The 24,649-nt window shown below is 34.7% G+C and overlaps 1 protein-coding gene across 17 annotated transcripts in view; it reads left to right on the plus strand.

Moving 5' to 3' along the window:
* MGA (MAX dimerization protein MGA) overlaps positions 1-24,649 on the plus strand; it is a 256,974-nt gene that overhangs the window by 197,547 nt on the left and 34,778 nt on the right. For 16 of the 17 annotated variants that reach the window (XM_069105789.1, XM_069105790.1, XM_069105788.1 and 13 more), the window contains 2 exons: positions 10,871-11,100; positions 12,412-12,573. In XM_069105789.1, the coding sequence (XP_068961890.1) occupies positions 10,871-11,100; positions 12,412-12,573 (392 nt within the window). The remainder of the gene's footprint in view (positions 1-10,870; positions 11,101-12,411; positions 12,574-24,649) is intronic. The other variant, XM_069105796.1, reaches the window with a different exon arrangement.

The raw sequence follows: 24,649 nt of genomic DNA on the forward strand, positions 1-24,649 counted from the left end.
CCGTTTGCTCCAATTTAATTCTGAAGCAATGATTCTGCTCAGTGAGCTTTTGAGATTCTTTTTCCATCTGGCAAATTCAGCTTTTTAAGGCATTCTTCTCCTCATTGCCTTTTTGAGTCTCCTTTGACATTTGAGTTAGTCTGTTTTTTAAGGTGTGATTTTCCTCAGTCAGTTTAAGGTGTGATTTTCCTCAATCAGGCTGTTGACTCTTATTTTGTAATTTTTTTGCATTGTTCTCATTTCTCTTCCCAATTTTTCCTCCACTTCTCTGCTTCTTAAGGTCCTCTATGGCCTGTAACCAGCTTGTGTTTTCCTTTGAAGCTTTTGGTGCAGCAGTTCTGACTTCACTGTCTTCCTCCTGTTCCATGCTTTGCTCCTTTTTGTCCCCAAAATAGGAGTCTATTGTCCCATTCCCTCTTTCTCTAAGTTCTCTGGCCTGGCAATTTAGAGTGCTGCCACACTGGACTCTTCAGCTATCTTACTGGTAGTTGTTGATCATTGGTTCATAATGGTGGGTCTACATGTTAGAAGCAGGGCCAAGAGTCTTAGATAAGAAGGGCAAATTAAGGGTAGACTCTGGAGGGTGAAAAAAATTTTTCAGCAAGCATTTATTATATGTTCACTGTGTGCCAAGTGCCAAGCACTAGGAATAAAAAAGGGGCAAAATCATGGGAGAAAAGACTAAGGAGTTGGAACTCTGTGGTGTAGACACAGAGGAGCCTTTAAAGATTTTGGAATGACAGTCAGTATAATGTCTTAGAAAGTTTAATAATGAATAATACTGTAAGCTCCTTGAGTGCTAGGACTGTTTTTCCTTTTGGTTTTTAATTCCCTCGTGCCTAGCATAATGCCTTATATATAAAGCAATAGGGATAATTAAAAAATAGTTTTTCAGTTGAATTTAATTATATGAATGTTCCACATTTTTGTAGCACTTTCAGGTGATCAAAATGCCTTCCTCACAGCTCCATTATCTTTATGAATTAGTAGTAGAGAATTCAAATCTTTAACCCTCACTCAGTACCCCTCCACACCAGTCTCTCATAAGCAGGGTGCACTGCTGGTGGTTTAGGACCTACTCAGCAATTTCTTTCTTTTTTTTTTTTTTTTTTTTGGCTTTTTGGAGGGTAATTGGGGTTAAGTGACCTTGGCTAGTTTTTGTGTTAAGTGTCTGAGGTCGGATTTGAACTCGACTCCTCCTGACTCCAGGGCTGGTGCTCTATTCACTGTGCCACCTAGCCGCCCCACCTACTCAGCAATTTCACTGTTGTTATGGTATCTGCCCTATCCATTATCCCAACTTTCTGTTATAAGCAGTGGACCCTCAACTCTGTCTAAGCTGGAGTGGAAGGGAGTGGGGGAGGAAGGCAGGCAAATAAATTAACAAGGAATATATTAAACTAAGATAGGAAGAAAAGTAATCTGTTTCTAAATATTTCGAGATAAAGGAAATTGTACCTGATGAATCACAGAACCCTGTGAATGTCTAGAGGGGCTTAGAACCATGGCAAGATATTCCAGAATAGTTTGAGATAAATTAGAACCTTGAGAAAAGAATTCAGATGAGAACTAAAACTAAAACTTTATGAATTGCAGGGCAGAAATAATTAGCAGAATAGAAATACTCATTTGTGGTGGTCAGTCTTTCTAAAGAAGTGAAAGAGCAACAAATTAAGAATACAAATATATTGAAATGTAAGACCATTTGAAAGGAGGAGGGTAGAAAGAATAGCATTAAAAGAACTCGTGATCTCTATGCAAGCAAAAACACCATGATATCAAAGACAAGATGAGAAGTGATAACTTAAGGATCATAGGTCTTTCACAAGAGTATAAATCAAAATAACCTGGACATCATAATGAAAAAAAACCCAACAAGAAAATTGCCCAGGATTTTACATAAAATAAGGCACAAATAGAGAGAATCCATAGATTGTCTTCAGAGTGGGGGGACCAGACCTCCTATGCTTTTTAAGTACACATAGTCATTTAATTGAACATTTCTAATGAGAAACAAATAATAAAATCTACCAGGGGGAATAGTGTCAAATGTAAAGGAAAGGAGTTTTTTGAATAATACAAAACTACCCATCAAAAACTTCAGAAGAGTATGGAACAATGTAACCTGAAAAAGAGGAGATCCAAGATGTAACCCAAAATTACATGCCCTGTAAACTTGAGCCTAATCATCAGTGAAAAATGTGGATTTCCAGTGAGACCTTTGTAGTTCCTGAGGGGGAAAAAGCACTCTTAATTTACAAATACCCCAAAACAGTAAAAATATGTAAAATGTGAATAAATACAACTCTTGAGGAAAGCACAAATTAAAAAAAAAATTACTCCATCTCTAGGACTACTGAAAAAAAAAATTAAGGCACCTGTGAGGTTACCAAAAAAAAAGAAATTACTATAGGGACCTCTAAAATATTTCTTTCTAAAAGTATGATGGAGATAAATTCCATCAAAGTGGAATTTAAAGAAAGGAAAGATAATGCTTTTGGATCAGACTTGAAATGCCATGTACTAATAATGAACTTTGCTCTACAATTGAATAAGTGTATTTTGTAGGATTAAATTTAAGGATGGGCAGAGAGAAAGTAGATAGGGGAGGTAGGCAGGCTGGGAGGAGGCCTGATCAGCTGGGGGGGAGGGGGGCAAGTCAGCCCACCAACCACAAGGGTCACTACCAGGCCTATCACCAAAGGGCTAGGACTGGAAAGCCAGGACAGCAAATACTCCTGGGACTACCACTCCATAGCCCAGAAAAAAATATATATATATAAGGACCTCCAAGGACTAGGATGGCAAAGTGAACCTGGCCAGCTCCAACCCCTCCCCCCCAAAACAAAACAAAACAAAAGAAAACCATAGTAACTATTGCCCCAGGGCAAAACCCTCAACAGTAAAGACTTGGGAACCCTAGAGGAAGGGTGTGGCTAGGGCTCTACCTTAAAATGGGTAGAAAGCAGACTACTGAGACTCTGGAGTCCTACTATCCTCAGAGGGAGGAACCAAACTCTTAGGGAGACAATGTGGACTCCACACCCACAGCTGAAACATCAACTGGGAATGTATCCCAAGCACAGAAAGCTCTCCTAGATGAGCTCACAAGGAACTTTGAAAACCAAATGAGAGAGATAGAAGACAAAATGAATAATTCTTTTAAAATCAAAATTGCAGAATTAGAAAAACATAATGAAGAAAACATCTCCTGAGAAAGAAAAGTGTATGATATGGAAAAGGAGCTCCAAAATCTAGCCAAGGAAAATGATTTGCTAAAAACTAGAATCAATCAAATTGAAACAAATAACTCTATGAGGAACCAAGAATTAATCAAACAAAAGAAGAATAACGAAAAATTAGAAAAAGAGATAAAATATCTCAATAGAAAAATTAAGTGACCTGGAAAACAGATCCAGGAGAGATAATCTGAGAATCATAGGCCTACCAGAAAATCACGATGAAAAAATGAGCCTGGACAACATTCTCCAAGAGCTCATTAAGGAAAATTGCCCTGAGATACTAGAACCTGAGGGTAAAATAGAAATCGAGAGAATCTATGGGACACCTCCTGAAAGAGATCTCAAACTGAAAAGTCCTCGAAATGTTGTGGCCAAATTCGAGAACTACCAGGTAAAAGAGAAAATACTTAAAGGCCAGAAAGAAACAATTCAAACATCGAGGAAAGTAGAAGATAGGGGAATATGTCATATATCCGAATCAAATCCATGGTAAACAACATAAGGAAAATGACTCCTTGAGTGCCGTAGCAAGAAGACAGGCTACTGAAGAATGGGTGAAGTGTCAGAAGGAGAAATTAAAATGAGAGAACGGAAGGAAAACTTGACTCAGTGGTTGGGAAGGGGTTCCCCAAAAGAAGATGTGCATGGGAGGGAGAGGTATATGCTGCAATGCAGTATGGGAACCTTACAGTAGGTTAATCTGGAGGGATTTGGTACATAGTGAGATTACTTACTTCCCCTAGGAAAATATGTACCTCCCTTCACGATAACATCCTGCCTTGGGAGATAATAAATCAGAGCTCCATAGGGGCAACTGACATGCAGGAGGATAGAATGTCTGATCCAGAAAAGAGATTCCTTGGCAGATTGAGATAGAAAATGATCATAGGGAAAACAAAGGATAGAATTGGGATGAATGATCTAGGGTACAGGGAAACCTCTGCAATGAGACAATACTTCATTACTTCTTTCATGAATTGACACTTTTTAAAAAAGAGCATGACAACAGGAAAAATAAATGAGGGGATATTAGAAATCAGTAGTATCATTAGGAATTCGTTAGAAGAGGGAACTCAAATTTCATACTTTAGAAGATTTAATTCCACGAAGAACACAAAAAGACTAAAGAAGAAATAAATGTCTAAAGATCATGAACCAGAGAATGAAAATTTAGACTAGAGAGAAAGGGAAAGGAATTAATGAAGAGAATAAGGTGAAATATAAAATACCCAAACTAGCAGAAGACCAAATGGAGATCTAAAATTCTCTAATCTCAAAAAAGTTCATAGATCAAATACAAAGAAAAAAAATCTCCTATTCTTGATGGATTAATAAGAATATATCATAGCTAGCATTTATATAGTCCTTTAATGTTGGAAAGTTAGACCCCTGCAACATTCCTGAGAAGTTAGTTGCCATTATTATCCCTGTTTTACAGATTAGAAAAGAGAGGCTAAGCAACTTACCCAGGATCACACAGGCAGGTGCTAAGTGTCTGAAGCAAGATTTGAATTCAGGTTCAAATCACTGCCTCCAAGTACATTGCTCTTGAACTATTCTACTTAGGTGCCTTAAGTTGCTCCCTCCTGCTGGTTCACAGGAGAATTCTATCAAACTTATAAGAACAATTATTACCAGTACTACACAAATTATTCTTCAAAAATTTGGAGATAGGGGACAAATATAGTCCTAATACTGAAACCAGAGAAGGCAAAAACATAGGAGACCTATGGTCCGATGTCCTTAGTGAATGTTACTTCAGAATTTTAAATATCATCTTGTGAACCAGACCATAGTAAACTTGTGAAGAAAACCATACATTATTATGAAGCTGGATTTATATTAGAGACCTATTATGTTTATAGTAGAGATCTATTACACTTCTGCCACCAATCAAAGAGCATGACATTCCCTTAACCTAGCTTTTTCCTGCCAGCAAGGTATCAAAAAGACCCAACTTCAAGGGGCGGCCAGGTGGCTCAGTGTCGGGATGACCTGGATCAAATCCGGGCTCAGATGCTCAGCACCACACCCAGAAATAACTGGCTGTGTAACCTTGAGCAAGTTACTTAACCCCGATTGCTTTAAAAAAAAAAAAAGGCCCCACTTCAAACCAGTGTTCACTCAGTAAATATTAAATACCTACCGTGTTTCCCCGATAATAAGACACTGTCTTATTAATTTTTTTGGACAGAAAAACACCAGAGGGCTTATTTTAATGAACATTGACAGCAATTTTAATAAACAGGTAAATGTGAACAAAAAAATGTACCTTTATTCAATAAGCAAATCACTGGGGAAGAACAGGATGACGCGCTCACTGCTGCAGCTCTGATTGGATGCAGCTCGGAGCGCGGCGTGCGTTTCACCGGGGGGGAGGGGGACGGTGCATACAGAGGGTACCATAATGTAGCATGTAGCGCAGGGGATCACCTTCACTACAGTAGCAATCTCAATAGGGCTTATTTTCGGGGGAGGGCTTATTTTAGAGGAATCTTACACAGTAAGGGGAGGGCTTATTTTCAGGATAGGTCTTATTATCGGGGAAACACGGTACGTGTCAGGCACTGTGCTAAGTACTGGTGATCAAAGGGATGCCATTTCATAGTGTGCTGTTTTCTTCTCACTTGTAGAGGTGACTTCATCTCTATCTGCATAAGACAGAGATACCATTCTCTCCTATACTCCCCCCTATCCCTTTCCCTGGCCTGCATGTAGAAGAATAGGAGAGAAGTGCCATTTTATAAGCTCAGAAACACTCCCCACTCCACCCCGTCTCCTTACCTGACCTGCTTTAACACCCTGAGTAGACTTCTAAAGACTGAACCCCTCATAATTTTAACAATCCACCTGAACTCAATATGTGAATGATTAACAAAATATTACACAAATATCCTCTTACTCATTCCATTAATCCTGAACCTCTAGCTGCCATTATTGAAATTTGTTCTTTATCCCTTACTGTGATCTATATCCTTTTCACTCCTTATATTTATTACAGGCTGTCACCCCTTTACTGGCTATATACTTCTCCCATCACCTCTTTATGAAACATTTTTAACTCTCCACTTTTCCTTTGAGACTTTTGCTGCCTTATTGTATCACCAATTCTGACTTGCCAAATTCAGCCCTGCATTACTCTTACCATGTCCTGCCTTAAGTCCTACTTAAGTGATGCTGAATGAAAAGTGCCACTGGAGATAATCATGAAACTGTGCTGACTAGATTCACTATAAATTTATATTATGTAACCTTAACTGGGATCTCACCATGAGAAGTGAGAAGAGCATAGTTGAGTTTACATAACATAAACATGAGACGCCAATCTTTTTATACTTCTCTATTCAGTTAACTTTTCCATTCACCATAGCAGCTTTTCCAGACCTCTTCATTCTGCTTCAAATGATAGTTCCCATTCCTCCCAACAAAGAATCTTGCCTCATGTTTCACTGAAAAGGTTGACACCTTTCACTACGAGAGTCCAGTTGATTTTACTTGTGTGACATCTTCCATATATGTGATTTCTTTCCTCTGATACTGCCACCAACTTGGTCTAGGCCTTTATCACTTCATACCTGTATTATTTTCGTAACTTGCTGGTTGATCTCCCTGTCAAAAGTCTTCCCACTCTGGTTCAGCCTCTATCAGATCTTTCTAAAGTACAGATCTGACCATATTACCCTTTACCTCCCTGCCCACATTCTCCCAATAAACTCCAGTGGCTTTCTATCATTTCCAGAATGAAATATGAATTCTCTGGCTCTCAAAGCCTTTCATGACCTGCCCTCCCTTTCTTCTCACACCATACTCAGTTCCATATCTAATGTAATTTAGTGACATTGACCTTTTTGCTGTTCAGATATACCCACATCATCTCTTGACTCAGGGTATTTTTACTGGCTAATCTCCCATGACTGGAATACTCTTCTCTCCTCAACTCTCCCTACTAGTGCTTCCTTCAAGTCCTACCTAAAATCTTACCTTCTACTGGAAGCCCTTCCCTCTTAATTCTAGTTTCTTTCCTCTGTTGATTATCTACAATTTATCCTATATATAGCTTGTTTGCACATAGTTGTTCCCATGTTATGTACTTGTTTAGACTGTATCTCCTTGAGAGCAGGCTGCATCTCTGTACTCCTGGTGCTTAGCATGGTGCCTGTCAAATAGTAGACATTTAACAGATATTTTCCAACTAAGATGCATGTGATGGTTTAGTGTTAGGAAAAAATGAACACTGAATCTTGTTAAACAAAAACATGTAGAAACTCATGATTATCCTAATAGATTCAGAAAAAGCCTTTGCCAAAATACAAACTTATTTATGCCTTGAAAAAAGTGTATGTATGTTTTATTTATACAGACACATGCATGCATAGAGAAACAGCTATTGGATAACAGAAGTATTTAAAGGCAAAAGGAAGTATCATATACAAAGACAATATACTAGGAGCTTTCCTAATAAATACAAGAATAATGCAAGGCTGCCCATTCTCTTCACTATTATTTCATATATTTTAGAAATGGTATCAATAACAGTAAGACAAGATAGAAATTTAATGTTTAAGGATAGGCAAAGAGGAGATAAAACTGTTCCTTTTTGCTGATTGTATTATTTACCTAGGTAAGCTTAGGGGTTCAGTGAACAAGCTAATAGCTTTAGCACAGTTTTCAGGATACCATATATAGGTTCACAAATATCATTGGCATTTACATATATCCAACACAAATACCTTGAAACAAAAATAGAAAGGAAAATCCCATTCAAAATAATAGCATTGTGCAGAAAATATTTTGGAATAAATCTACCAAAGCAAACTTGGGAATTGTATATATTCAATTACAAAGTCCTCCTTAAAGACATAGAACAACTTAAATACCTGTGCTGATGACTAGACTGTTGCCAGTATTATAAAAATGATGATACTACCAAAGTTAATTTATAGTTTTAATGCTTTTTAAAAAAACTTTTTGAAGGAATATTTTATAGAATTAAAAAATTATTTGTAGGAACAAATGTTCTAAAATATGGGAGAAAATAATGAAAAAAGGGAGAAAGGGGAATAGTACTTTAAGTTCTTCAACTACATTATCAAACTGCAGTTATCACAACCATTTGGTATTGTTTAAAAAATATATAACTAGGCAATACAGATTCAGACATACTGGAATTAAACCCATTGTTTAATAAGCTAGAAAATATGACAGAGGACAAAGCTCCCTTTTTGGTAAGACTTTCTGGGAAAATTTCTCTACATTCTGGCAGACATTAGACTTAGACTACTAGGATTTTATGCTTTATTCAGCAAGAAGTTAAAAAAGGATATGTGATCTGAATAGTAAAAGATAAGAGAGATTATATATCTTTCATAGCTATGGTTAGAAGTTGTATTCTTATCCAAAATGGAGAAATACTTCCAAAAGAAAAAATGGATAATTTTGATTGTATGAAATTGGAAGACTTCTGTATAAACAAACACATCTCATCTAAGTTAGCAGGGGAAATAATTAGGAACACTAATCTTTTTATCAAATTTCTTAGATCAGGGTTTGGTGTCTTAAGATACACAGATAACTTAGGAAAAAATAAGAGACTATAAAGCCATTCACCAGTGGATGATTTGTCAAAAGATAAAAAAAAAAGTTCTTAAAAGAATTGTAAACTTTAAGCAACTATGTGAAATATGTTCCAAATACACTAGTAACAAGAAAAATGCAAAGCATAACCACTCTGAGATTTTACCTCACACCCAGAAAATTGGCAAAGATAATGAAATACTGGAATAGTTAGTTTCTGATAGAATGTGGAAAGCTGCTGTTCAGTTGTGTCCAGCTCTTTGTGACCCTGTTTGGGGTTTTTGTGGAGACCATATTGGAGTAGTTTGCCATTTCCTTCTCCAGATCATTTTACAGATGAGGAACTAAGGCAAACAAACCCAAGGAGGGTTAGGTGACTTGCTGAGGGTCACACAGCTAGTGTCTGAAGCCACATTTGAACTCGGGAAGATGTACTTTTCTGATTCCAAGCCAAGTACTGTATCCACCATGCCACCTAGTTGACCAGCATGGAAAGACAAGTATACTAATGCATTGTTGGTAGAGCTTCAAAGTGGTACAACAGTTGGAAAGCAATTTGGAATTATGAGAGTAAGGTGACGACAATGTACATAGCCTTTGACCTGGATATTCCACTGCTAGTTACATAATTTAAGGTCATTGATCAGAAAGAAAGGCCCCATGTACACCCTGGCAGCATTTTTTGTGGTAGCAAATGATTTGGAAATGAATTCTCTGTACCTTGGGGAATGACTAAATAAATGGTGGTAATGAATGTGATGAAATACTATTATGCTATCAAGTACAATTACTATGATGAATACAGAGAAGTATGGAGAAACTTAACATAAACTGATGAAAAGTGGAATAACCAAGAAAGCAATATGCATAATCATTGTAACAATGTAAATGGAAGGAACAACAACTGCAGATACAGTAAAAAAAAAAAAGAATGTTTTAAAATTACAGAGAACAAGCTTGACTCTAATCCAATCTTTCTGTGCTTTCATTAGTTGTTTGCCTATTCTTGAATACCAACATTTATGCCTGTCTAAATACTGTATATTCTTTGAGATCTGGCTCATCCCATTTCCAGGAATCCTTTTGAAACTTTTCCTGCCAGCACTGATCTCTTTCTTTCCTCTGAACTCCAATACTAGCCACACAGTTAAATATAATTTAACACTCAAATGTTTATTGTTTCCTGTACTTTTCATGAGTAAATTACATTGTAAGTAACTATGTCTTATACTTTTGATATTTTTACTTAGTATAATGTTGCCCATAGAAGTAAATACTTACTAGATAGCTATTTGAAAGACTTGATCTTAGCCATTCAGGAACTTTGTCCCATTGGGAAGGTTTTATAACAGTAAAGCTATAAATTATAGTAGTAAAGGATGTACCAGATATGTCACTGACAATATATGCTGCAGGAGTTCAGAGGTGGGAAAGAATAACTTTGTCTAAAATACACAGGGAAGAAAAAGTTGTTTGAGTAGATGGATTTGAGGCAGATCAGAAGAATGAATAGTATTGCTAGTTATTCATATTTATTCTTAAATCTTAATTCAACAAGTATGTATTAACTGTTTACTGTGTAATGCAAAGTAGAATATATAGGATTATAAACTTCCCGACTTTTTTTAAAATAATGGGTGACATACTTAACAGAATACCTATCTTTGTAATAAGTAAGATTGCTAGTTGATTAAATGTTGAAAAGATTTTCTCTACATTTAGTATTTCATGCTAATGAGATTTTTCTTTCATTCTGTGATAGTTGCTACATGCATGCATGTGTGTGCATGTGGGCACACACACAGTTTTCTAATGTACTAGGACCATTTTGCCTTGTGACCTTTGGAGAATGAAAAGGCATGGCAAGGAAGTAATTGAAGAAACTTCTGTTGGGGACAGTTTATTTTTCAAAAGTTGCATGAAGATTCATGAGAGTTTGGCCCTTTTTCAATGGGTGTATTGTTCTTCATGATCCTGGCAGTGCTTTGAGGGATGTTATTTAGAGCTGAACTTGTTAAAGGCAACTGTGGTTTTTCTCTTCTTTCTTTTTTTAGCTATCTGTGATACGGAACCAGAACAGCCCATTCGTCATTATCCATTATGGGTGAAAGTAGAAGGTGAGGTAGATCCAGAGCCAGTTTATATTCCAACACCTTCTGTTGTTGAGCCAGTAAAACCACCAACAGTTCTGCCTCACCCAGAGATTCTGCCTACCAGCAACAAGAACAAACTTACCAATGGAGTTAAACCAGTGCGTGTGTATACTCCCAAACCCAACCCTGTGGTAAGCCTGGGGCTTCACTTTTAAAGACAGGACCTTTTTCCCTTTCATATATAAAAATAGGGCATTTTTATCAGCTTTGTTTATTCTGTATGAATCATTTTTGTTCCTTTTATTTGAAATGTCTTTATTTAACAAATTGCATTTATAATATTCAAAGGTCTGCAAAAGGAGAGAGATGTGATATATTACGATTATTTTCTTTCTACAAATAGAACTGCATAAACTAAGAGTTGTAGTCTCTTTTTGACATCCTTATAAATAATACTCATCAATTTAATTTTATCATGTCTTAGTTTGTAGTGTTTGCAAAAGTCTGTTCTTTCAGACTTTTTGGGTAGATATACCTTTTGTTTTTTATTAGTGATATTCAGTCATTCATTCATTCCACAGTTCATTTATCGTACCCCAATTATGTGCAAAGCTATAAGGTAGTTTTTGACATAGATTTTGGTACAATGTAGCAAAAAGGAGCTTTGCACTATGCTCCTTCTACCCTCACCCCCTTAAAACCCATATCTATAGGCTCATCCTATAATGTGAAATCTGTATTGGTACCAAGGAGATTTTTCTATTAGATACCTTTATGAAACATTTTATAATTAGAAGCATTAAGTTCTATATTAGAAGATAATGGGGAAAATTGTAATCAGACATCTGATAGTACCTGAATTGTTTTAATATATTCAGAAGTTGTGACACCAAATTTGAAAACTACTAAGTTTTATTTTCTTGGCTAAGAATAAATTCTTTACCCTGAGGAAAAATCTTCCATTCTGACGTGGTACCTTCTCAAGTGAAATGGTAGTGAAAATAATGGTATAGTGGTAAAGATATATGAAAGAATATTTATTCTTCATGGTTTAGTTGAAAAGAGTCTTAACCTTGGAGTTAGGAGGTTTGGATTAATGTCTCCATTTTTCTACTTGGCTAGCAAGATAAATTTTATTTGCTTACCATATCTATCTTAAAGAATTATTGTGAGAGTCAAAAACATATAAAAGTCACTTTTTTAAAAATAGAAAACTCTTTGTAAACGTAAGGTGATGCTATTATGATTATTATCCCTGACATCAACTAAGCACTACTAGCTGCCCTTAAGCTTTACTTCTTATGATTTTAATGTTAGGCACTCGTAGTATTTAGTCATAATTCGCTCTGAAATATTCACTACTGAGAGCAGACATTCATATTTCAAATGCTGAAGTTTTTTGTTTGTCTTGGTCATTTCTAACTTGTGATCTGGAGTTTGCAAAGCACCTTGATTGCAGTGTCACAGTACATATGATGAGTTCTATTTTATGAAACTTACAGATTCGAGAAGAAGACAAAGATCCTGTGTACTTGTACTTTGAGAGCATGATGACTTGTGCTAGAGTTCGAGTATATGAACGGAAACTAGAAGAAGGGGAACAACCATCACCATTGAGACAACAAAACTCATGCCAATCTAGTACTAAGAACTATAGTACTAAGGTGAGATAATACTTGTTCTTTTTTTTTTAATAAAAAAAAATTTTAATGTTCATTTTTTGGTTTTGATTTTGAAATTTTTTCCCCTCCCTTGAGACCCTTTACTAACCAATTGAGAAGGTGAACAATATAGTATTCCTTTTGCATACAAATTTATGCATAACATTTCCATATTAGCCATGTCCTTTGACCACTGGTTCTTTGATCCTTTTTCTTTGATTTTTAGGACTCTATAGTACTAATAATTGTCTTGCTGGGTCAAAGGGCATATTGTTTTATAGCCTTTTGTGCATAGTTTTAAATTGTTCTCCAGAATGACTGGACCAGTTCACAATTCCACCAACAGGGTATTAGTGTCTCTGTTTTTCCACAGCCCCTCCAACATTTGTCATTTTCTTTTTCTGTGACATTAGATGGTCTGATAGGTGTGAGGTAGTACCTCAGTTGTTTCAGTTGGCATTTTTCTAATCAGTAGTGATTTAGAGCATTTTTTCTTAATGATTGCTGATAGCGTTGATTTCTTTTTCTGAAAACTGCTTGTTCATACCCTTTGACCATTTATCATTTGGGGAATGACTCTAATTTTTATAAATTAGGTTGAATTCCCTATATATTTGAGAAATGAGACCTTTATCAGAGAAATTTGCTAAAAATTTTTCTCCCAGTTTTGACTTTCCTAAACCTTTCAAATTTCATGTAATCAAAATTGTCCATTTTACCTTCCATCACCCTCTTTGTGTCTTGTTTGGTCATAAAATTTTCCCTCATCCAGAGATCTGACAAGTAATTTCTTCTATGCCCCCTTAATCAGTTTGTGAAAGTCACCCTTGATGTCTAAGTCATGTACCCATTTTGACATTATTTTGGTACATGGTATGAGCTGTTAGTCTAAGCTTAACTTTTGCCAGAGTACTTTCCAGTTCTTACAGCAGTTTTTTCTGAGTAATGAATCCTTGCCCAAAAAGCTTGACTCTTTGGGTTTATAAAAAATTAGATTGCTGTGATCATTTATGTGGGATATTGTCTACCTAATCAATTCCACTGATCTACCACTGTTTTTCTTAGCCAGTCACCAGATTGTTTTCATGATTAGCACTTTATGAAATATAGTTTGAAATCTGGTACTGCTAGACCACCTTCCTATGCTTTTTTTTCTCCATTGATTCACCTTGATATTCTTGACCTATTGTTCCCCTAGATGAATTTTGTTCTTATTTTTTCTAGCGCTAGAAAATAATTCTTTGGTAGTTTGGTATAACACTAAATAAGTAAATTAATTTAGGTAGAATTGCCGTTTTGATTATATTGACTTGGCCTGCATATGAACAAGTAATATTTCTTCAGTTATTTTGATCTGTCTTTATTTTTGTGAAAAAAGTTTTGAAATTGTGTTTGTATAGTCCTTGTATATATCTTGGCAGGTGGACTCCCAGGTATTTTATGTTGTCTCTGTAGTTGTTTTAAATGGTATTTTTCTTTCTGTCTCTTCTTGCTGGGTTTTGTTGAGAATATATAGAAATGTTCATAATTTATGTGGGTTTATTTTACATCCTACAACTTTTCTAAAGTTGTTGGTTGTTTCGGCTAGTTTTTCAGTTGGTTCTCTAGAGTTCACTAAGTATACCTTTATATAATCTGCAAAGAGTGATAGTTTTTTTGCTTGTTGCCTGTTCTTATCCCTTCTATTTCCTTTTCATGTCTTATTGCCATAGCTAACATTGGTACAATATGGAATAGTAATGGTGATTATGGACATCCTGGACATCTTTACTTCACTCCTGATCTTACTGGGAAGGCTTCTAGTTTATCCCCAGTACAGATAATACTTGTTCTTAGTTCTAGGTAGATACAACTTATTGTAAGAAAGGACCAATTGATTTCTGTGTTTTTAATAGGAATGGGTATTTTATTTTGTCAGAAGATTTTTCTGGGACAGCTAGGTGGTGCAGTGAATAGAGCACACTAGCCCTGTAGACAAGAGAACCTGAGTTCAAATATGGCCTCAGACACTTGACATTAACTAGCTGTGTGATCTTGGGCAAGTCACTTAACCCCAATTGCCTTGCCTTCTCCCTTCCAAAAAAAAAAACAAACCCAAAAGATTTTTCTGCATCTCTTGATGTATTCATATGATTTTTGTTGTTTTTCTTTTTGATATATATATGTATATGTGTGTATATATATATATATATATATATATATATATATATATATATGTATATATATAGTCAGCTATGTCTATAGTTTTCCTAATGTTAAACCAGCTCTGCATTCTTGGTATGAATCCCACCTGGTCATAGTGTATGACCATTTGATTTATTGCTGTGGTCTCCTTGGTACTAGCCTTTTTATTTAACTTATTACTTAAGTTTTATTTAAATTTTTTTTCATTGATATCCATTCAGTCAGTTGGTCTATAGTTTTCCTTCTCTGTTTTCTGCTTTCACAGTTTTAGGTATCAAAACCATATTTTTGCAGTTTCTTCAGATAGTTTGTATAGGATTGGAATTAATTTTTCTTTAAATGTTTGGTAAAATTCAGTTGTAAATCCATATAGTCCTAGGGATTTTTATTCATGGATTGTTCTATTTCTTTCTCTAAGATAGGGTTTTTAAAGTATTCTATTTCCTCTCCTATTAATCTAGGCAGTTTATACATTTTAAAATAAGCATCCATTTCTATTTATTCTTTTCTTTTAAGTATCTTACTCTTCCATTGTAAAAACAATTAGCATTTCTGTGATGCTTTATACTTTTAGAGTGGCATGTAAATGTTAATTCTGTAGTAGGCCTGTGAAATACAGCAGAAAAAAAGCTTACATAAATTACATAATTTTTCATATACATCTATATGTTCTCAGGGAATTCTGTTCTACATAAAATAACTAAGATTCATTTTCTCTACTAGTGGAATTTTAAAATGTTTGAAAATTAAAAAGTATTTTCTAGACATCAGACAGATGGTAGCACCTCATTTATCTAATGTCAGGTAAAATTATGACAAATTGATTTTTCAAATAACTGACACTAAGTATCGACTCTAAAAAAATTTCAGTAGAAATATTTTTAAAAATGTAATATATATGGTTTTTTGTGTTTTTAAATGGAAAATATTGTAGACAATTAAACTTTTCCTTTTTTTTTTTTTTTTTTAAAGCAATCGGGGTTAAGTAACTTGCTCAAGGTTATAAGGCCAGTTATTTCTGGGTGTGGTGCTGAGTATCTGAGCCTGGGATTCGATCTCCAGGTCATCCTGACACTGGAGCCGGTGCTCTTACTTGCTGTGCTACCTGGCCGCCCCACAATTCAGCTTTTCTTTATGACTCAGTATCATCCTTATGAACATTGGTTATTGTTCTCTACTGTAGTAGTCATGACCATAAGAACATTTGAGATGTTTTTGCCTTCTGTAGATGACCCTAAATTTCAGTTGGTTTTATGTATTTTTTTTAAGGTCTGGAATTTATGGTCTGTTTTTCTCCCCAAATAATGAGCTTTTTAAAAAACTAGTGCCTGCCTCCCACTATACCACCCCATTCATTGAGAAAACAAAAAACCACCCAACAAAATGTCAAAAGCAAAACCTCAACAAAAAATAAATTCCTCATTACATCCCTTTCATATTATCTGTGTCTGAAATTGTATGTCTCTTTTTACTTCTTTAAGTTCATTACCTCTCTGTCAAGAAGTGGGTGGCATGTTTCATCTTCTTTTGGGGTCATGGTTTATCATTTTGTTAATCAGAATTCTAAAGTCTTTCAGAGTAATTTTTCTGTATAATGTTATTATATCAATTGTTCTCCTAGTTCTGCTCACTTTACTCTTCATCCATTGATAAGTGTTCCCATTTTCCTCAGAAATTGCAAATTTCCCCATTTCTTCTGGCACAGCAATATTATATTACATTCATAGACCACAATTTATTTAACTATTGTCCCACAAGGAGGATAGCCTCTGAGTTTGCAATTTTCATCTGTCATGAAAGGACCTGCTAGAAATATTTTTTAGTATGTAGATCATTTCCATTTTTCTTTGCTTTTTTTGAGACATAGGCCTAGTAGTGATAAAGTTAGGCCAAAGGATATACTCTGGTAACTTCCCGAGCATAGTTTCATTTTACTTTATAGAATGGCTTAAGGGCAGCCAGGTAGCACAGCAAGTAAGTAAGAGCACCAGCCCCAGAGTCGAGATGACCTGGCATCGAATCCGGGCTCAGACACTTAGCACCCACCCAGAAATATCTGGCCGTGTAACCTTGAGCAAGTTACTTAACCCCAATTGCTTAAAAAAAAAAAAAAGAATGGCTTAGACCATTTCATGTTGTGCTAGTGTACCTATTCCTACAGCCCTTTTAAATATTTATTTTCTAATTTTGTCTTCTTTCCTAGTATTGGAAAAGGCATAAACTTGCACCTTGGAGTTGCTTTAATTTGCATTTCTCCATTGACTGGTGATTTAGAACATTTATTAATGTGATTATTGATAGCTTTGATTTCTTTTTCAGAAAACTGGCTGTTCATATCTTTTGACCATTTTTCAACTGGGTAATGGCTCTTAGTCTTAAATTTTTTAATCAGTTTCTTATATATCTTGAAAATGAGACTTATAAGAGATAGTTACTCAAGAGGTTTATTTTTAGTTTTTTCTACCCTAATTTTTACTATGTTCAATATATTTTTGGAAAAAAACTTTATTTTTTTATAATTAAAATCATCCATTTTATTTTTTGTGATCCTCTGTATCAGTGATGTCAAACTCAAATGTAAACAAGACTACTAAACTGTATGCAAGGGTCCCTGGATGTAGTATATTGAGTTAGAAAAACCATATATTAACATTATTTACATTCTCTTATATTTTTATTTATTTTGTTAAATATTTCTCATTAATATTTTAGTCTTTGAGTACCTCTGCTCTATATTAACTTGTAATTTATTGGGTTTTTATATTTTTTAGGTTATTTTTTTCCTTCCTCTTTTCTTGTTACTACTTTCTATTTCTAGTTTGGTATATATAGAAAGCTAGGGTACACTTGTTAGGATTTGGTCCTGTGTATAATGTGCTTTCATGAACAGACTGCTTACTAGTGATAGTATGAGAAGAGCATCTGTAACCGAGAGAGCTAGAGGGAGGAGTTAATAGGAAGGAGGGAGTGAATTTGCCAGTAGACTAGGATGAGGAAGAACTTACTATGGTTATTCCCTCAATTATTTTTCTTGTTTTATTACTATTACCAGCATTTCTAATACTATGTCAAATAGAACTGGTTGCAGTGGGACAGTATTGTTTCACCTCTTAATTTATTGGAAAAGATTCTAGTTTATCTCAGATGTAATTCTTGTTTTTTTTATATTTTATTTTTATTATTTTAAGGAATATTCCATTCCCATATTTTTAGTACTTTTTAAAACATTAATAGCTATATTTTTTCAGAAACTTTTTCTTCATCATTTGCTAAAATCATGCGATTTTGTTACTAATATGGGTTAATAAAATTTATTATTTTTGTAATATTAAAACAAACCCTATGTTTCTGGTACAACGCCAACATGGTGATATGTTTTAACCTCTTAGCTATTATTTTAGTTAATGTTTTTTCATCAGTGTTCAGTATTGACATTGAGTTGTCTTTCTGTTTTGACTGATTTTTTTAAAGTTTTTTTTCTTTTTGGAGGGGAGAGAGCAGGGCAGTTGGGGTTAAGTGACTTGCCCAAGGTCACACAGCTAGTAAGTGCGGCAAGTTTCTTGAAGTTGGATTTGAACTCAGGTCCTCCTGACTCCAGGGCTGGTGCTCTATTTACTGTGCCATCTAGCTGCCCTTTGCCTCTCTCTGCTTTATGCATCAAAAACAAATCTCTGTCAAAGAAGAAAGTTAGTGGCATCCATTCTTTTGCTGTTTTTGCAAACAGTTTCTGTCATAGCAGAATTAACTATTTTTTGAATGTTTTAATAAAATTCACTTTTTAATCCATCTAGTTCTGGGATTTTTTTTCCTTCTGAATTCATTTATGGCTTGTTCAGTTTATTCCTCTGAGATTTTTTGTTTAAATTCTATTTCTTTAGTTATTTTATAATTCTGTAAATATTTATCTTTTACATTATCAGTTTTATTGGCATATAGTTGGACCAAAATAGTTTTGAATAATATCCTTTATTTCTGATTAGCTTGTGAATTCTTTTTTTATTGTTTTTTTTTTTTTGAGGGGAGAGGGCAGGGCAATTGGTTAAGTGACTTGGCCAAGGTCACATGGCTAGTTTTTTTGTGTTAAGTGACTGAGGCAAGATTTGAACTCAGGTCCTCCAGACTCCAGCGCCGGTGCTGTGTTCACTGTGCCACCTAGCCGCCCCCTTTATTATTGATACTAGTAATTTAATTTGACACTTTTTAATTAGCTTAGCTACAGGTTTATCAATTTCATTTCATTCCTCACCTTACCCCCCACAAAACAACCCACTCTTAGTTTTATATATTAAATCCTTTGTTTTTAATGTTTGTTGTTGGCAGTATCATTAATAAATTGTCCCTTTATTTCTGTTATTTTGTTTTCTCACTCAGCCATTCTAGGAATAATTTGTTTATTCTCTAGATGATATAAAATATTTCAATGTAATTTTTATTGCATTGTAGACAGTAAAGGATATGTTTATTTCTACTTTTCATTTGTGAGGATTTTATGCCTTGTTATATGATTAATTTAGTAAAGTTATCTGAAAAATACGTATACCCCATTCTCTTTCCCTTCAATAATCATCAAACATCTATCATACTTTTATAATCTAGTTTTTCTAAGATTCTATTCAAGTTGTTAATTTCTTTCTTTTTTATGTTTTAGTTAGATTTATTTAGAACTGATTGGGGTAGATTGGGTTTCCCCTGTCATTATAATTTTACTCTCTTGGTATTTTTTTTGTAATTCATTTAGTTTTTTTCTTTAAGTATTTAGAAATTTTAACCCCCTCCAAAACACACGCCAGTGTTTGGAAGACCTGAATTCAAATCCAACCTCAGATACTTACTAGATGTGACCCTGTACAAGTCACTTAACTTCTGATTGCTTCAGTTCCTTTAAATTTAAAAATAGCACTTACTTCTGAAGGTGCTTGTGAAGGTCAAGTGAGATAATATTTATAAAGCACCTAGCATAGTGCCAGATACATGACAGAGTACTATATAAATTCCACATATTTGCTCTCTGATCCTGGTCAAGTCACTTTGACTCTTAGTCCCTTAGGCAGACGGTAGGATCATGACTAATTAATTCTGATCTGCACTAGTAGAAATTTTCACAATAAGAAGTTGAGTGGAGTAATAAGTCTTGTCACATCCCATCTATGAATAGTATTTATGTATGTATTTTTTTTTTAAGTAATTGGGATTAAGTAACTTGCTCAAGGTTACACGGCCAGGTGTTTCTGGGTGGGTGTTAAGTGTCTGAGCCTGGATTCGATCTCCAGGTCATCCCGACACTGGAGCCGGTGCTCTTACTCGCTGTGCTACCTGGCTGCTCCTTTATATATGTATTTTTATATGCATATATTATTGTCCACCTCTACTTCCCCATCATCTCTCTCAGTTTATATATTTGCACCATAATTGTCATATAAAGGAGTTTAGTAAAGTGTTTTCTTTCTCTGTTTTTGAGACTAATTTTTGTAGCATAGATACTAATTGATCTTTAAATGTTTGTTAGAATTCACCCATTAATCTGTTTGGATGAAGAATTTTTTTCCCTTGTTCGTTCTTTTATGACTTGTTCAATTTCATTTTTTTCACATTGTATTTTTTAAGATTTTTATTTTATGTTCTAGATTATTTATCTTATAGATAATCCATTTCCTTTAATAGTCTTATTAGACTATAATTACATGTGGTAGATTTTGATAATTTTTGTCTCTGGCTATTGCACATTGTTCATATTTGATTTTCCCATTTCACTTTTGTCCAGGTTGGTTAAATGTTGATCAAATTTTTGTCACTTTTAGTTTTAGGAAGGCACCAAGTTTTAGTTTTTCTATTGCTTCCATTTTATGTAATTCTTTAGTTTTCAAGATTTCCCCTCTCAGTTTATTCTAGGTTTGTTTACTTGTTTATTTTTTATTATTGTTAAATGTTTTCAGAGAATTAATTTGATTTATTTAGACTTTAACTTGCATTCTAGAAATTTTAGTATGTTACCTCATTATTATTTTCTTGCACGTGGTTATGTGTTTCTATGATTTATCAAAAGTATTCAGTATTTTGGATGTTAATTCTCTTGTGTAGTTTTTGTGTTTCCTTTGTTTTTATTTTTATTGCATTGTAGTCCCTAATGGAGATATTTAGTATTTCTGCCCTTTTTCATTAATTTGCAGTTTCACTATGCTCTACCACATGGTCATTTTTTGTGAAGGCACCATATGATTCTGAGAAATACTTGCATATTTGCATGCATACACATATACATACATGCATACTCTTTAGTGTTCACTTTCATAAGTAGCTGTAAGTCTTTGAGCTCTAACTTCTCTAGCAGTTACATTCTGTACTTTAATTTTTGTTCATTTTGGTTAGATTTCTAAAACAAGTGTTAAAACCCCCATATTTTGTCTAACTTTTTTTCCCCTTTGTTATTTTGCCATTTGGAGCATAAATGTTGGGTATTGATATTTTGTTGTTTATGGCGGTCTGAACTGGTGATTAAGATGTATTGGACAGTATTTAACAAAATAAAAACACACTACCAGTAAGATAATGGTTAATTGGGGTGGCTAGGTGGCACAATGAATAGAGCCCTGGAGTCAGGAGGACCTGAGTTCAAATGCGGCCTCAGACACTTAACACAAAAACTAGCTGTGTGACCTTGGGCAAGTAACTTAACCCCGATTACCCTCCAAAAAGAAAAAAAAATAATAGGTTAATTTGTGGTTTTCTAATTCAATACAGGCTCATGGGCATACATTTCTCTTTGAGCTTGACTGGTCTATGATTGTCAGTGGTCTTAGCCACCTTTAAAAACAATATAATTTCTCTCTCCCGATGTGTGTCAGAGGGCCTAGCATATAACATAGGATGCAGTTAATAAGTTCTTGTTGATTTGTTTATATGTCTTGATAATTAGGAATTATTTTTGCAGTGATAATAGTGATTTCAACTTCAGCTTTTTAAAATGATCAGATACATAGACAATTTGTTCCATGCTCTATTTCTTTATGTGTGTTTATTTTTAAATATATTTTTTATGTATACTACATTGTTAGGTTTTATTTTCCCATACTTTCTAACATGTTTTTTTTTCCTTTTAACTGGCTTGTTTAATCCATTCATACTTTAGGTTATGATTATTCAGCCTGTGTTTTCTTCTGTGTATTGCTTTCAACTGATTTTTTTTATTCTTTTCCTCTTGTCAGTACTTTGTCTCCATGATAGTTTTGTTTATGCCATTTTGGTGCTCTCTGCTTTCTTGCTCTTTGAATTTAAATGAATAATTAATTTTATTTATTAGTTTTTCTCTCTTTTTTGACTCTTCATTTTTCCAGCTAGGTGTTTAATCCAAAATTTCTTGTCTTTCTCTCCCTCCTCCCTTTTAATTTAAATAATATTATCTTCCAGTACCTTTTTCAGTGAGCTTTCCTTTATTTTGTCTTTCTCTTTATTCTCTTCCTGTCAGAATTTTATTCTCTAGCATTTGTTTATTCATAATTCTTTCCATGGCTGTCAAGAGGGTAGAGTTTCAGGAGTGCCAAATTGATCCCCTTCTCTCCCTATATATATGTACATACACACATTTGTTGATCTTATCCTGTGTTTTCCCTTTTTTTTCCGTTTATCATTCTTAATTTATAAAAGAAGTAATATTGACTGGAAGCTGCATTGTTTCATGGGAGCCACTCTGAGTCCTGAATCAGGAAGCCTGATTCTCCTCCCTGCCTCTTACCATGGTTACCTCACCACTCCTAAATCCAGATTATCTTATTTCTCTTTGATGTCTCCTTTCCCTCTACACTGACAACTTTTGGGGACTCATTCCCCTTAATCGGAAAATAAGAATTTGTTAAATGTTTCCTGTGTGACAGGAAACAATCTCTAACTTCACACTTATTTTCCAGGTAGGGAAGCACCAGCAGCTTGAGGGATCACCTTCATGAAGAAGGTAGTTTTAAGTTTAACTTTTTAGGAAACATTTCTTGGAGGCAGGATGCAGTTCTTGGTGGTTTAAGACTTTCTCAGAGAAAGTAGTATCCTAAAGCACAAATTATCACCATTTTAACTCCCCTTAACTCATACTGCAGACAAAGATAAATCTTTCCCTGGCTAGATGGTGTAGTGGACAGAATACTGGGCTTGGATTCAGAAGACCTGAGATCAAATTCGGCCTCAAATGGTCACTAGCTCTGTGACCCTGGGCAAATTATTTAATCTCTGTTTGCTTCAGTTTCAACTGTAAAATGTGGTGATGATAATAATAGCACCTGCCTCTGAGGTTGTTGTGAGGTTGAAATGCAGTATTTGTAAAACTCTTAGCACTGTACCTGGCACATAGTAACTCCTATATAAATGCTGTTATTGTTTTCCTCTCCCCTTCAGTCATGATACCATCTTTTTTCTTCCCATTTCAAGTTCACCTCTCCATTGCTTTTATCCTTTTTTAACTTAGCCTCTACTCCTATTAAGACTTAAAAAAAGTTATGATATTTTTATCTGGTCATTGGGTGGGGCTGGGGAGTTGGGAAGAATGGCCATTTCTTACTCCCTTCTTTTTCTTACAACCTCCCTGTCAAAGCAACTTTTTGTTATCCTTATTACTTTGTATGGGTTCATTTATGAGGGATATCAGAATTCAGTCAATTTAATCTATTTAGCTCATCCTCCTCCTGTTCCCCTGATTCTTAAAGTTACCCTTAAATTTTTAGTCCCTTCCATCCCTTGTTAATTTAATTCCTCTTTTTCCTTCTGCTTTGTGGTTGAATTTCTTTCCTTTTTTTTTTCTTTTTAAATATCTTATTAACACAAGACACTTGATTTCATTATTCTTGGTAATTCTACTTCTGTCTTTTTGTTTGGAGTCTTTGCAAGTCCACTATTCACTTCTGTTTTTTTTTTTCCTAGCAGTCCCCCAAATGCCTCTAGTTTGTTAAAGATCCAATGTTTTTAAACATTGATGATCACCTTAGTTTTGCAAGATACATTTCTTTGGGATATAGCTTGAAATCCTTTGCTATATTTGAATATATTTTTCTGTTTTCTTTGTTTTCTCCTGATTGTAGTAAAATAATCCTAAACTACTTAATTTGGCATTTCTCCGTATATGAAGAAATGATTACTTGTTGATTGACATTATGAAATTTAGCCATTACATATTTTGGAATTTTAAAGATGGTACTTTTTCTGTAGAAGTTAATTTTGTATTCAGTTGATCAGTACCTTATTTGTATTCAAAAGTTCATTTGTATGATTTCCTACTTTACAGTATAAAGTTTTTTGATTTATTATGTTCTTTTAGGAGACCTATGATCTCCAAGGTAGCATTGTGTCTTCAAGGCTAGTCACATATAGAATTAATGTGTTTTATGAAAACTAGTGCCTCTTTGTTCTGTATTTTTGCTTTCTAGATTTGCTATTCAATCTTTTAGAACTTCTGTTTCTTTGAAGAGATTCTCTACAATTTTCCCTCCCTCTTTTTAGATTCTGTATTGAGATTCCTGCAAACCTGATTTCATTTTTAGTATCTTCTTAAATCAGAAAATATGCTATCCACGGACCTCCTACTTTTGCCAAAGAGTAGGGTATGCTTGTTCTTTATAATTTTGCAGCCATCACTTTTTTTTCCCCTTGCTTTTGGGGGAGCAATTGGGTTAAGTGACTTGCCCAAGGTCACACAGCTAGTGTGTATGTGTGTCTGTGTTGTGTTTGAGGCTGGATCTGAACCCAGGTCCTCCTGACTCCAGGGCTGGTGGTCTATTCACTGCGCCGCCTAGCCGCCTGCAGCCATCACTTTTGATTGTTTTTTGTAATGTGCTAAGAGCTCAGATTGTTATTATAAATTTGGAACTATGGCAAATAGGCTATAAAACTCTATCTACCCTTTGACCCTTCAAAGCAC

This window comes from Petaurus breviceps, unplaced genomic scaffold (assembly GCF_028583685.1).
Source record: "Petaurus breviceps papuanus isolate PSGF00001 unplaced genomic scaffold, PetGlider_PUasm1.0 77, whole genome shotgun sequence".
Taxonomy (NCBI): Eukaryota; Metazoa; Chordata; class Mammalia; order Diprotodontia; family Petauridae; genus Petaurus; species Petaurus breviceps.